The sequence below is a fragment of the Oryctolagus cuniculus genome, chromosome 17, assembly GCF_051225735.1.
Source record: "Oryctolagus cuniculus isolate XC-2025 breed Fujian yellow rabbit chromosome 17, ASM5122573v1, whole genome shotgun sequence".
Lineage (NCBI taxonomy): Eukaryota > Metazoa > Chordata > Mammalia > Lagomorpha > Leporidae > Oryctolagus > Oryctolagus cuniculus.
In genome coordinates, this window is record NC_142883.1 from 34431417 (window position 1) to 34445956 (window position 14540).

The following is a 14540-nucleotide window of genomic DNA, read 5'->3' on the forward strand; positions in this document are numbered from 1 at the left end:
GCACTTGCGCCCCTATACTCACATAGGGAGACCTGGAAGAAGCTCCTGGCTCCTAGCTTTAAATCAGTCCAGCTCTGGCCATTGTGGCCATTTGAGGAGTGAACCAATGGCTGGAATATTTCTTTCTCTTTCTGTAACTCTGCTTTTCAAATACAAAAATAAATCTTAGAAAAAAAAGTTGCCATCCAATATTTCCCTTCAATAGTGCCTTCCTTCTCTCTTTACAATAAAATCCAGTGGACTTTTTTTTTTTACATTTGTGTCTTATTTCTTCTCACTCTCTCCCATCAGGTTGTTTTTTTTTTTTTTTTTTTTTTAAGATTTATTTACTTATTTGAGGGGCCGGTGCTGTGGCACAGCAGGTAAAGTCGCTACCTGCAGTGACGGCATCCCAAATGGACGCCAGTTCAAGTCTCAGCTGCTCCACTTCAGACCCAGCTCTCTGTATGGCCTGGGAAATCAGCAGAAGATGGCTCAAGTGCTTGGGCCCTGCACCCACGTGGGAGACTCAGAAGAAACTCCTGGCTTTGCATCGGCGCAGCTCTGGCCACTGCGACCATCTTGCGAGTGAACCAGAGGATGGAAGACCTCTCTCTCTCTCTGCAACTCTGCCTTTCAAATAAATAATCTTTAAAAAAAGAAAGAAAACAGAGTTAGAGAGGGAGAGGTGGAGGCAGAGAGATCTTCCATCCACTGGTTCATTCCCCAAACAGCCACAATGGCCGGAGCTGAGCAGATCAAAAGCCAGGAGCTAGGAGCTTCTTCTGGGTCTCCCAAGTGGGTACAGGGGCCCAAGGACTTGGGCCATTCTTCACTGTTTTCCCAGGCACAATAGCAGGGAGCTGGATTGGAAGTGGAGCAGCCAGGACTAGAACCGGTGCCCACAGGGCATACCAACGCTGCAGGCAGCGGCTTTACCCACTATGCCACAGCATTCCCATCAGGTTTTTATCCCCACATTTACACTGAAACTATTCACCAAAGATTTGCACATTATCAATCAGCTCCTCTTTGAAATGTTTTCCACTCTGAGACATCTCATTTTACTGTATTTCTACTGCCTTCAGCTATGGTTCCCTTCTTGGTATCCCTTGCTGAATCATCTACTTCCACCTACCTTGTAAATGTTGATTGTACCAGAATTCTTCCCATGAGGTAATCTGGGTAGTCTTATCTAATCTCTTGGTTTTACATATCATAAATATGCTAATATAGTAACATCCATTTGTCTAAGCACTCCTACCCCAACTCCAAATGCATATTCCCAGCTACCAAAAACTCCAGGCTACATGTGGAATATGTCAAATTTGATATGTTTAAAAACAAAACATTTACATCTCTAGCTACCCAAACTTGCTCTTCAAGTTTTTTCTATTTCAGAAGGGATAATCATTCATTCATATACATGTTGCTCAAAAAAAACTTTCTTCACATCCCATATGGACGCAAATCCTGTGGACTCTACCTTCAAACCATTTCCAGAATTCCCCCATTTCTTACCAGCTCTACTGTTACCATTCCAGTATAAAGTACCATTCTTCTTTCACTGTAAAACATATCTTAACTGATCTCGCACAGCATCTCATAAGCTAAAGTTTTCTTTTCACATAGTAGTCACTGATCCAGAGAAAGGAAGAGAGCAAGAAGAGATCTTCTATCCATTATCCACTCCCTAAATGGCCGCAACAATCGGTCAAAGCCAGGAGCCAGGAGCTTCCTCCAGGTCTCCCACGTGGGTGCAGGGGCCCAAGGACTTGAGCCATCTTCTGCTGCTTTCTGCGTTGTATTAGCAGGCAGCTGGATCAGAAATGGAAGAGCCTGGACTCAAACCAGCACCCACATAGGATGCCAACACTGCAGGTGGCAGCTTAACCTTCTATACCACAGCGCCAACCCCAGTGATAAATCTTTAAAACATGAATTATGTCATATCACTAAAGAGCTTTCAATGACTACCATCACACTCAAGATAAAGTGCAAGATCAGGGCCAGTGCCATGGCATAGTACATTAATCCTCTGCCTGTGGCGCCAGCATCCCACGTGGGCACCAGTTCTAGTACCGGCTGCGCCACTTCCAGTACAGCTCTCTGCTATGGCCTGGGAAAGCAGTGGAAGATGGCCCAAGTCCTTGGGTCCCTGCACTTTCGTGGGAGACCAGTAAGAAGCGCCTGGCACCTGGCTTCAAATTGGTGCAGCTCCGGCTGTTGCAGCCATTTGGGGAGTGAACCAATGGAAGGAAGACCTTTCTCTCTGTCTCTCCCTCTCACTATCTGTAACTCTACCTCTCAAATAAAATAAATAAAATCTTTAAAAAAAAAAAGTAGAAGATCTTTATCGAGATCCTTGGTTATGTCTTCAATTCATCTCTTTTCCCGACCCCCACCATTCACTTTGCTGGAGTCACACTGATTTTCGTGCTATTTCTCAACATACCAAGCATACTTCTGAGTCTTTGCCCCTTCTAATCTGTTTGCCTAGAATTTTCTTCCCCCAGATATTCATATTCCTTACTTCCACATTAAACTCAGATCTCGGCTGGCGCCGCAGCTCAATAGGCTAATCCTCCGCCTGCGGCGCCAGCACACCGGGTTCTAGTCCCGGTCAGGGCACCAGATTCTGTCCCGGTTGCCCCTCATCCAGGCTAGCTCTCTGCTGTGGCCCAGAAGTGCAGTGGAGGATGGCCCAAGTGCTTGGGCCCTGCACCCCATGGGAGACAAGGAGAAGCACCTGGCTCCTGCCTTCGGATCAGCGCGATGCGCCAGCTGCAGCGTGCCAGCCGCGGCGGCCATTGGAGGGTAAACCAACGGCAAAAGGAAGACCTTTCTTTCTGTCTCTCTCACTGTCCACTCTGCCTGTCAAAAAAATAAAAAAATAAAAAAATAAAAATCATATCTCTGCTCAAGAGTTTCTCCTCAGAGATCTTCCAGACTACCCTATCCAAAGTAGCTACTAACCTGCCCATTCCCTCCTCAAAGCCCCTACTCTATAGCCTATTCAGTTTTATTTTTCTTCATTACACTTACTGGTGTCTAACATTTGTTGTTAGCTACATCTCAACAGTTAAGTCAAATCTTTGAGAAGTCAATACTTGACACCAAATAGACAAGCAGCTGATAATTCTTGAATGAAAAGCAAATGAATGATGCCTTCAGAAACCAAGACAGGTCTAGAAAGGTTAGAAACAAATCTGAACATTCTCAACACGTTAATATTCTTTCACTGTAGTGAAGCAGATCGTGCCATCTGAATTCTGTAGCTGAGGAAACAAAGCTCAAACAGTTGGGGCCCTGCCACCCCTATGGGAAACCTGGACTGGATTCCTAGTTTCCAGCTCTGGCTTGGTCCAACTGTAGCCACTGTGAATATTAAGGGAATTAACCTGAAGATGGACTTTCTGTTTGTATCTGTCTCCCTCTCAAAAAAACAAATTATTGGTAATAAGTTTGCTAAACTATTAAGAAACAGAACCTCACCCTTCCCCCCCAAAAAAAGAGTCAGATTAAGAAAATAATATGAATAAGGGGCGGAGTTGTGGTGCAGTGAGTTAACACCCTGGCCTGAAGCACCGGCATCCCATAAAGGCGCTGGTTCTAGTCCTGGCTGCTCCACTTCTGATCCAGCTCTCTGCTATGGCCTGGGTAAGCACTGGAAGATGGCCCAAGTCATTAGGTCTCTGCACCCATGTGGGAGACCCGGAAGAAGCTTCTGGCTTTGGATCGGCCAAACTCCACCTGTTGCAGCCATTTGAGGAGTGAACCATTGGATGGAAGCTCTTTCTCTCTCTCTGCAATTCTGCTGTTCAAATAAATAAATAAATCTTTTTTTAAAAAATTATATAATTTTTGGGGCCAGCGCTGTGGCGTAGTGAGTGAAGACGCCGCCTGCAATGCCGGCATCCCATATGGGCGCTGGTTCGAGTCTCAGTTGATCCACTTCCGATCTAGCTCTCTGCTGTGGCCTGGGAAAGCAGTGGAGAATGGCCCAAGTCCTTGGGCCCCTGTAACCACATGGGATACCCAGAGGAAGCTCCAGGCTCCTGGCTTCAGATTGGTGCAGCTCTGGTTGTTGTGTCCAGTTGGGGAGTGAACCAGCAGATGGAAGACTTCTCTCTCTGTCTCTCCTTCTCTCTCTGTGTAACTCTTTCAAATAAATAAATAAATAAATCTTTTAAAAAATTATATGATTTCATACTTTTGCCTTTGAAACCATTATCTGCTTTTTTTCCTCCATCTTACCCAGTAAATATATATGTATGTGTATGTATACATATATGTGTGTGTATACATATATGTGTGTGTATGTATACACACACTCTCCTTCTGAACCTTTCAGCACTTTCTTCAATATAAAATTGAAATCCATTTCCTCCATGAGGTTCAACCCCTTCAAGGCAGGCAATCCTAAGTCTCCCTCAGCTACAAGCACAACCCAAGCATGCACTTTATAATTATTTGTTAAATGTATAGTTTATTTGATCATGTAAATATACTTAAATCACAGTAGCTTTGTTTCCAGAGGCATCTAGCTATTGTCAAAACCTTCATAGCAGTTGTCACTTCATGTTTATTTACCTTCACAGTACTAAGAAATACTGACTGACAATCTACTGAGGAACATTCATTTAATAGATATTTAAAATAAGGGCAAAAAACATAAAATAAGAGAGGGCCCGGCATTGTAGCATAGCGGGTATAGCTGCTGTCTGCAGTGCCAGAATCCTGTACGGGCATGGGATCAAGTCTTGGTTGCTCCACTTCCAACCCAGCTCCCTGCTAATGTGTCTGCGAAAGCAGTGGAAGACGGCCCAAGTAACTGGGCCCCTGCACCCATGTTGGAGATGCAGATGAAGCTCCTGGCTCCTGGATTCAACCTGGCCCAGCCCCAGTCATTGCGGCCACCTGGGGAGTTGAACCAGCGGACGGAAGATCTTTGTTTCTCCCTCTCTCTTTGTACCTCGGCCTTTCAAATAAATCATCTTTATTAAAAAAAAAAAAAAAAAGACAATACAAATGGTTAATCCTTATAATACATCCCATATATACATTAAACACATCTTAAAAAAAAAATACAACTTACCCTAATGCAGCTGAAGCAACAAAGCTTAGAGCAATGAGGACACAGGCGTGCATCCCGCAATTTCTCCATACAAATGAAACATCGGAAAACCTCAGCAATGCTCTGAAAATAAAAGACATAAATTCTATCAGATTAGGCTACTAAATCAAGAATAAAAAGCAAGCTAAAAATTTGTTCAGGAAGCAGGCATTTGGCCTAACAGTGAGGGTACCAGGTAGGACATGTGTGTCCCATATCAGTGTACCTGGGTTCATTTCCAACTCTGAGTTCTGATTCTAGCTTCCTGCTGGTGTGGACCCTGGGAGACAGTGCAGATGGCTCCCATGGTTGGGTTCCTGTGTTGGGAGGCCTTCACTGGGTTCCTGGCTTCAGCCAAAATTCTTTCTCTTTGCCTCCCAAATAAATAACAATAATTAACTTGACATTTACATTTATTTTGGGCTGATCAGATCTCATTTCTAACTATATTCTCTACCATGACTAACAGTAAAAGTCCTGGGTACCTCAGAACAGCTCCTAGAAAATGTACTTTTTTTTTCCTAAGCTTCATGATGATTTTACTCTAAGAAAAAGATATGAAATGCAAACATAGAATAATGCACAAATATTTTCACTGAAGCATTAATTATAATGGCAAGAATCCACTTAGAGCCCAAATAAGAAGTTAAAAAAAATAAGTAATATATGGTAGTTAATTATGACGGTCATTAGAAATATTTTTTGATTTAATGATAGGATGTATAACAGTAAGAGAAAAAATATGCAATATGAGTTAAAAAAATGCAATATGAAATGTTTACTTTTATGAACTTTCCCCAAACAGGGTAAACTGCTTTTACAATTCAGAGGGAAAAGGTTTTTAAACCAATACTTAAATTAATGGCACTGTACTCTGACCCAGAGAGAAACTAATTCAGAATTCAGAAATCTGAACTTCTGCCCCGATGCTGCAACCAACTAGATTACTTATTTGAGTCTGAGATTCTGCCCTATTGAAAATTTTGGTGGCAATTCCATGACCCCACAACAACAACAAAAAGATCACTTAAATAGAAGAAACAGCATTGTTTGCAAGCCTCAACTGAGTCAATTTAAGAAGTAACTGACAAGTTATAACAAGAAATCATATAATTAAATGTATGGCTACTGTATAGATTTTTACATTAACATTTAGTTTTATTCCATTCCAGGAGAATTAAAACCTCCCTTTCTCCCCCCCCCCCATTTTTGTTTGTGTTTTTTAAACAAAGCTAAGTTTACAAAAACCTTAACAATACTTTCAGCTGAGGAATTGAGGAGAAACCTATTCACTAGTCTCATCATGACTCTGCAGGCTAGAAGGAACCTGTGAGATGCAGGGTGAACACTGAGACCATTAGGTGAACGAATTTCAAGTGCAGTGCTCATTAAAATAGGTAACCTTTATTAAGGACGGATTTAGGATTTCAGCATTTGAAGATTCAACATATGACGATTACAAAATTATGCCCAATAAACAAATCTTTTCTTTCGTCCCTAGCCTTTAGATAAACATCCCAACCACGTGAAATCACAACTTACAAGAATCCTCTATAAAGAGAATAACTGTTCTGGAAACTAGTCAAACGAGAGAGAACAGCTATACCCTCATGCAAGCCTGCCAAGCACGCCGCTGAGGGAATGCTGACCATTAGGAGGGATATTTGGATCTCAGGAACTCGCGCGTGGTGCTGAGAGGCAGGTGCGGCACGCCCAGCTGGGGAAACGGCAGTCTAGCTCTGCACAGGCTGTACTTTGCAAATACCCAGCGGACGCGAGCACAAAGTGCCAAGACATCCTTGAAAATGAAAGGGCACGCAGCACCTGACTGCGGAACGGGCTGAGTCCGTGCACCCGAGGGATGCAGGCTGAGCACCGCGTCCTTCGAGCCGCCGCAGCCTTCTCCACAGCGGCAGGAGGGCTCATCTGGCGGCGGGAGAAGAGATCAACTACCAACCACCCTCCTCAACCTCCTCACCTCCACGCTCTGTTCATCCATCGCCTCCGGCTCTCGACCGGGCCCGCGGAGACCCGCGGAGTCCGTGGTCTGACCTGCTAGGCGCCGGCCGGAGGTCCCCAGGTCAAATCGCCGAGACAAGCCCGGAGTCCACGTCAGAGTACTCCGACAACTGCCCCACCTGCGCGCCCCATCGCTTCAGGGTCGGTGCCGGCTACCCCCCTTTCGCCATTTTGATCCGCAAGCCCGACGTGGGGCGCAGAGGGAGGGCAAGCTGTGGCCGCAGCTCCTTCCTCCCGGCTCAGCTGCCCGCCAGCGATCGCGAGGAGCCTCGGTCCACGTGACGCGAGCGTGCGCGTGTGAAACAGTCGCTGGAGGCCGGCGGCGCAGGTCTGAGGCGAAGAAGCCGCTTCAGAGAATTCTCAAACACCAACGGTAACCAGGGCGGCCGGGGGCGCGGCGGCTAGAGAAAGCGCGATGCGCATGCGCACGGAGCGCTGCGGGAGAGGAGGAGAGAGGCGAGGCGGGCGCTTAGTTCCCGCGGTGCGGGAGCGCCCACGAGACTTGGCGGCCCGCTGCGGCAGTTGAGTCCCTCGCGGGCACTCGGAGCGTGGCCCCTCGCCACGCCACGCCCCGCTCCACGGGAGGGCGGCGCCCTAACAGGGCTTAAATTTTGCCCGCCAAAGGTTGGAGCCACCTGGCGCGCTTGTGGAACACGCAGGCTCAGCAGCCATGCCCCTAGGTGTTCGGACTCCAGGGATCTAGGCTGGGGCCCGTGAAATCGCGTTTTCTACAGCCGTGCGCGGTCGTTGGCAGCGGGGGGTCTTGTGCGGAGGCTGTGTGGTTGTGGTTCTTTCTTTGGGAGAAGCCCAGATTCCGAGGGCTTTCGGACTTCCGCTCCTCCCACCGAAGCCCGTTTGTTGGACCTAGGGAAAATGTTTCTCCGTTCCGTAGTGGGCTGTCGGGACCACACAGCAGATATCAGACCCCCACGACTTACCCTCGGCCTCTTGCTTCTTGCCGCTTGAGCAGTGCGGTCGCCGTGGCACTATCAAAATGGAATCAGCTGTATTCAGCTTCCCTATAATTGGGGCCAGCTTGTTAGAATTTCCTGCCAGATGAGTAACGATGGCAAGAATTAAAGATGGGAGAGACAAAGGGTGTATATCAAAATCTTGGTTATAATTTAATATTTACAATGTGTTGCAAACTATTATACTTAACCCAACCTAGAATATATAGAAAATTAATAAAGTGGAAATTGTTGAATACCAGGCATTTGGAACGGGAAGTTTTTTAAACTGAACCATATTCAAGATACAATTTGGAAGCTGAATCTGGGACTGAAAATTCTTTAAAAACTATCCAGGGCAGGCATTGTGGCACAGCAGGTTAAGTTCAGCTTGGAATGCCCAAATCCCATGTAGGAGTGCCATGGTCTTTGGATGCAGCTTCCTGCAGGTGTGCACCCTGGAATGGCTAAAATAGTGGGGTCCCTGCCACCTACGTGTAGGAGAGGAGAGCAGGATGGAGTTCCAGTCTCCTGACTTCAGCCCGGCCCAGTCTTGACTGTTGCATTCAGGGAGTGAACCAGCAGATGGAAGCGCATTTCAAATAAACAAAATTTGGGGGGAGGGAGATTACTTATGGAATTGAAATTACATGGAGGTGTCAGTTGTACAACTCTTTGTATTAAAATGCCCTCAGTTATACACTTCAAAATGGTTGGTATGTTACATGAATTTTATCTCAAAGTTATTTATGGGGGTCGGGGCTGTGCCATAGTGGGTAAAAGCCACAGCCTGCAGTGCCAGCATCCTATATGGGTGCCGGTTCAAGTCCCGGCTGCTCCATTTCCTATCCAGCTCTCTGCTATGACCTGGGAAAGTAGTAGAAGATGGCCCAAGTGCTTGGGCCTGTCCACCCCTTGGGAGACCCAGAGGAGGCTCCCGGCTTTGGATTGGCACAGCTCCAGCTGTTGTGGCCATATAGGAAGTGGACCAGTGGATAGAAGACCTCTCTCTCTCCAGCAGGGGAAGCAGGACAAACAAGACTCATAGAATGGCAAACGCCTCAAACAGCACTCTGGCCTCAGAATCAACCCTTGGGGCACTCGGATCTGGCTAAAAGGCCCATGAGAGTCTCACAGGCATGGAAAGCCATGACATGGTGGCAAAAACAACCTAAATGAAAGATCCTGGTGAACAAGACCCCAGCAGAAGGAACAGGCCATCAAGGAGGGAGGCGCCTTTCTCTGAAGGGAGGAAGGAACCTCCACTGTGATATGGCCTTGACTAAACAAGTTCAGAGTTGGTGAACTCAAGGGGCTTCCATAGCCTAGATGGCTCATGCAAGAGCCTCAGGTGATTGCTGACATCATACATAAGAGTGCCAATTGTTAAATCAACAACGGGAGTCACTGGGTACATGCTCCCCCCCCTCAAAAAAAAAAAAAAAGAAAGAAAAAAGACCTCTCTCTCTTTGCTTCTGCCTCTCTGTAACTCTGCCTTTCAAATAAAGGAATCTTTAAAAAAAATTATGGGTTGGGGTCAGTGCTGTGACACAGCAGGTTAAGTTTCAGTCTGCAGTGTCGGCATCCCTTATGAGCACTGGTTCAGTCCCTGCCGTTCCAGTTCCCATCCAGCTCCCTTCTAATGCGCCTGGGAAAGCAGCTGAAGATGGTCCAAGTCCTTGGGCCTCTGCTCCCAAGTGGGAGATAAGGATGAGGCTCCTGGCTCCTGACTTCGGCCTGGCCCTGCCCTGGTTGTTGCAGTCATGTGGGGAGTGAACCAGTCGATTAAAGATCTCTCTGTCTTTCTCTCTGTCTCTCTCTCTCACTATCCACTCTGCCTGTCAAAAGAAAAAAAAAAAAAAAATCTCTCTGTGTGTTTCTCCCTCTCTCTGTAATTCTGACTTTCAAATAAATAAATAAATCTTAAAAATTATTTCTGAGGGGGCTGGCGCTGTGCTATGCTTCTTTTTTTTTATTATTTTTTATTTTTTTTATTTTTTGACAGGCAGAGTGGACAGTGAGAGAGAGAGAGACAGAGAGAAAGGTCTTCCTTTGCCGTTGGTTCACCCTCCAATGGCCGCCGCGGCCAGCGTGCTGCGGCCGGCGCACCGCGCTGATCCGATGGCAGGAGCCAGGAGCCAGGTGCTTTTCCTGGTCTCCCATGGGGTACAGGGCCCAAGCACCTGGGCCATCCTCCGCTGCACTCCCTGGCCACAGCAGAGAGCTGGCCTGGAAGAGGGGCAACCGGGACAGAATCCGGCGCCCCGACCGGGACTAGAACCCGGTGTGCCGGCGCCGCTAGGCGGAGGATTAGCCTAGTGAGCCGCGGCGCCGGCCCTGTGCTATGCTTCTGATGCAGCTTCCTGCCACCATGCATGGGAAGGCAATGGAGGATGGCCCAAGTCACTGGACCCTTGCCACCCATGTGGGAGACCAGGATAGTTGCTGGCTCTGGGCTCTGGCGTGGTCCAGACCTGGCTGTTGCAGCCATCTGGGGAGTGAAGCAGTGGATGGAAGAGCACCCTTCTGTCTACTCTCCACTGATACCCCCTCCTTTTTCTAAAAAAAAAATTTAAAAAGAGAAATGTTAGCACACAAATGCTCAAAAAGAAATTTTTAAATTATATAAAAGTATAATTCTATAACCTGAAGAATATTTGATACATTTTTACTAATGTCTTCAATGCCTAGTTTTATTACATAGGAGTACATGTAAATATGTTATTGAAGTGTTATTAAACATAATACCAAATCTTGTGCTAAATATTTTATTGTTCTCCCAGCCATACTGATGCATATATTTGTGATTTGCTCAGTCACAGCTAGAATTTAAAACCTATATACAATATGTTTTCTGTTATATGTAGAAGTTTTTTTAAAAAAAGTCAATCAGAATTCAAAACAGGGATTATTAGAGGCTTAGAAGAGAAGGAGATTTCATAAGGAGCACAACACACAGATACAAGTAATAGATCCTAAGGTCAGGCACTGAGGCATAGTGGGTTAAGTCCCTGCTGATGTTCACAATTCACTTAGAAGCCTAGATTGAGTCTCAACTTCTCTACTTCCAATCCAGCTTCCTGCTAATGCACATCCTGGAAGGCAGCAAATAATGGCTTAAATACTTGGACCCCTGTCACCTATGTGGAAGTCCTAGATGGAGTTGTTGGCCCCAACTGTTGTAGGCATTTGGAGAGGGAACCAGTGGATAGAAACTTTACCTCTTTCTACCTTTCAGATAAACAAAAATAAAATTTCTTCAAGGTAAGATTCTAGTATTCCACAGCACAGTGCACTAACTATAGTTCACAAAAAGCTATTATAAACTGTAAAGAACTGGAATAAAAGAGCTGGTAGGCTCCAAACAAAAACTAATAATAAAAACTACTACAGTCGTTCCCCCTTATCCAGAGGAGATAAAGTACAAAACTCCCCAATGGACGTGAAACCACAAATACCAAATTCTACTTATTGTCTTTTGTTGGGATTTATTTATTTATTTGAATGAGTTATAGAGACAGAGAGGGAGAGGCAGATCTTTCAACTACTGGTTCACTCCCTGAAAAGCTGCAATGGCTGAGTCTGAGTAAGGCCAAAGTTAGGAGCCAGGAACTCCATCCAAGTCTCCCACATGGGAGGCAGGGGCCCAAAGACGTGAGTCATCTTCCTCTGCCTTCCCAGGCACACTAGCAAGGAGCTGAATCAGAAGTGGAGCAGCCAAGACAAACCAGCATAGGATGCTGGCATCACAAATGGTGGCTTAACCCACTGCATGGCAAGACAGGCCCCTTGTGCTTTAATTTGAGAAGCAAAGACAGAGCTCCTACCTGCTAATTTAGTCCTCAAATACCCACAATGGTTTGGACTGGGCCAGATAGAAACCCGGAGCTGGGAACTCAATCCAAATCTTCCATGTTAATGACAAGAACCCAAAAACCTGAGCCATCACTGCTGCCTCCCAGGCTCTGAATTAACAAGAGTCAGTAGCTAGAGCCAAGTGTCAAATCCAGGCACTCTAATATGATAAATAGACACCTTAACCACTAGGATAAATGCCTGTCTCACTATATAGATTTTTTTTTCTATATGCCATACAGCATTACAGCCCAGCTGTGATGCTTAATTTTAGGTGTCAACTTGACTGGATTAAGGAATACCTTGAGTGAAGGTGTCTCCAGAAGAGATCAGTATGTGAATGAGTGGACTGAGGGGAAGATTTTCTCTCAGTGTGGCACTATCCAATCAGCTGAGATCCTCCATTGAACAAACACATAAGGTGAATTGGTCTTTCTTCCCCAACAGCTGGGATAGACTGCTCTGCTGCTTTGGACATCGGGACTCTAAACTTTCCATTCTCTGGAATCCAGGATTTATACCAACAGCTTCTTAGGTTCTCAGGCTTTAGGCCTGGGCCTAAGAGTTACACCATTACTCTGGTTTCTCTTCAGATCATATAAATCTTTCGCCTTTTACTAAAGAGTTACACCATTGGATTCTCTGGTCCTGAAGGCTTCAGATTTGGACTGAGCTGTGCTGTGACATCCCAGTGTCTTCAGTATACAGACAACCTGTTGTGGAACTCCTCAACTGCCATAATCTCATGAGCCAATTTCACTAGTAAATCCATTATTTGTCTACACATGTTCTATTCTATCACTCTGGAGATCACTTACTAGTGCAAATTAGATATTATAATAGTAACAGTTAACCTGATAACCAGGACAGAAACTGAGACTAATAGACAGGTAGTGGAAACAGCATGGATATGCTGGATAAAGGATTGGAGCAGAACAGCACAAGATCTTATCACGCTGCTTATAATGGTGCACAATTTAAAACATCAGACTTATTTCTAGAATTCTCCATTTAATATTTCCTAGATAACAAACAATGGCAAGTAAAATTGCAGATAAGAAGAGACTACTGTACTTAAATCTTAGGTATAATTCCAAAACCAAATCTTAACTACAGAATTGCAATACCTTTTTCCCTCTACACTTTAGTATAGCTTCAGCATTTTCCAGAATACTACAGTAACAATTCATTGGCACTTTAATCTTTTATTAGATAGATAAATCAAGAGGTGTCTGGCTCCTGGCTTTGAATCAGCATAGTTCCAGCTGTGATGGCCAATTAGGGGGTGAACCAACGGAGGGAGGACCTTTCTCTCTCTCTCTCACTGTCTAGCTCTAGCTGTCAAATAAAAAAAAAAATTTTAAAAAGACTTCCCTTTGCACCTACTATTAGCCAGATATGTGTGTGTATTGCTATTCATACTTTTCAGGATCTGTCTCTATTTTAGGCAATTACCTTATTGCCAATAATCATTTAAAAATAAATAGGGAGGGGTCGGCACTGTGGCGCAGTGGGTTAAAGCCCTGGCCTGAAGCGCCAGCATCCATATGGCTGCTAGTTCTAGTCTTGGCTGCTCCTCTTCCGATCCAGCTCTCTGTTATGGCCTAGGAAAGCAGCAAAAGATGGCCCAAGTCCTTGGGTCCCTGCACCAATGTCAGAGACCCAGAAGAGGCTCCTGGCTTCTGGCTTCAGATCACTGTAGCTCCGGCCATTGCAGCCAGTTGGGGAGTGAACCAACGAATGGAAGACCTATCTCTATCTCTACCTCTCTCTGTAACTCTTTCAAATAAATAAAATAAATCTTTAAAAATAAAAAATAAATAGGGAGACTAAAATATATATACACACAAAAACTGACAAACAACAGAAAAATGCTCCTCTAATTTCATTTGTAGGGGTTTTTTTTGTTTTGTTTTGTTTTTGACAGGCAGAGTGGACAGTGAGAGAGAGAGACAGAGAGAAAGGTCTTCCTTTGCCGGCGCCGTGGCTCAATAGGCTAATCCTCCACCTTGCGGCGCCGGCACACCGGGTTCTAGTCCCGGTCGGGGCGCCGGATTCTGTCCCGGTTGCCCCTCTTCCAGGCCAGCTCTCTGCTATGGCCAGGGAGTGCAGTGGAGGATGGCCCAGGTGCTTGGGCCCTGCACCCCATGGGAGACCAGGAAAAGCACCTGGCTCCTGGCTCCTGCCATCGGATCAGCGCGGTGCGCCGGCCGCGGCGGCCATTGGAGGGTGAACCAACGGCAAAAGGAAGACCTTTCTCTCTGTCTCTCTCTCTCACTGTCCACTCTGCCTGTCAAAAAAAAAAAAAAAAAAAAGAAAGGTCTTCCTTTGACGTTGGTTCACCCTCCAATGGCCGCCGTGGCTGGCGCACTGCAGCCAGCGCACCGCGCTGATCCGACGGCAGGAGCCAGGTGCTTCTCCTGGTCTCCCATGGGGTGCAGGGCCCAAGCACTTGGGCCATCCTCCACTGCACTCCCTGGCCACAGCAGAGAGCTGGCCTGGAAGAGGGGCAACCAGGACAGAATCCAGCGCTCCAACAGGGACTAGAACCCAGGGTGCTGGCGCCACAGGCGGAGGATTAACCTAGTGAGCCGTGGCACCAGTCCATTTGTAGGTTTTCA

The 14540-nt window shown here is 46.0% G+C and overlaps 1 protein-coding gene and 1 long non-coding RNA gene across 10 annotated transcripts in view; one reads left to right on the top strand and one right to left on the bottom strand.

Annotated features, from left to right (window-relative positions):
- TRIM37 (tripartite motif containing 37) overlaps nucleotides 1-8182 on the bottom strand; it is a 171610-nt gene extending 163428 nt beyond the window's left edge. For 5 of the 9 annotated variants that reach the window (XM_051824777.3, XM_051824775.3, XM_008271206.5 and 2 more), the window contains exons 1-2: nucleotides 7074-7550; nucleotides 5078-5179 (exon numbers count right to left, since the gene is read on the bottom strand). In XM_051824777.3, coding sequence (XP_051680737.3) covers nucleotides 5078-5179; nucleotides 7074-7094 — 123 coding nt within the window. In that variant the 5' untranslated portion in view covers nucleotides 7095-7550. Of the gene's footprint in view, nucleotides 1-5077; nucleotides 5197-7073; nucleotides 7551-8052 lie in introns of those variants that run through there. The other 4 variants (XM_089317265.1, XM_089317264.1, XM_070060977.2 and 1 more) reach the window with 3 other exon arrangements.
- Nucleotides 8183-10818: 2636 nt separating this feature from the next.
- On the top strand, nucleotides 10819-14529 carry LOC149121176 (uncharacterized). The gene is made up of 2 exons (XR_016223794.1): nucleotides 10819-13883; nucleotides 14240-14529. It is a non-coding gene; the product is annotated as an uncharacterized LOC149121176 (long non-coding RNA).
- The last annotated feature ends 11 nt before the right edge of the window (nucleotides 14530-14540 follow it).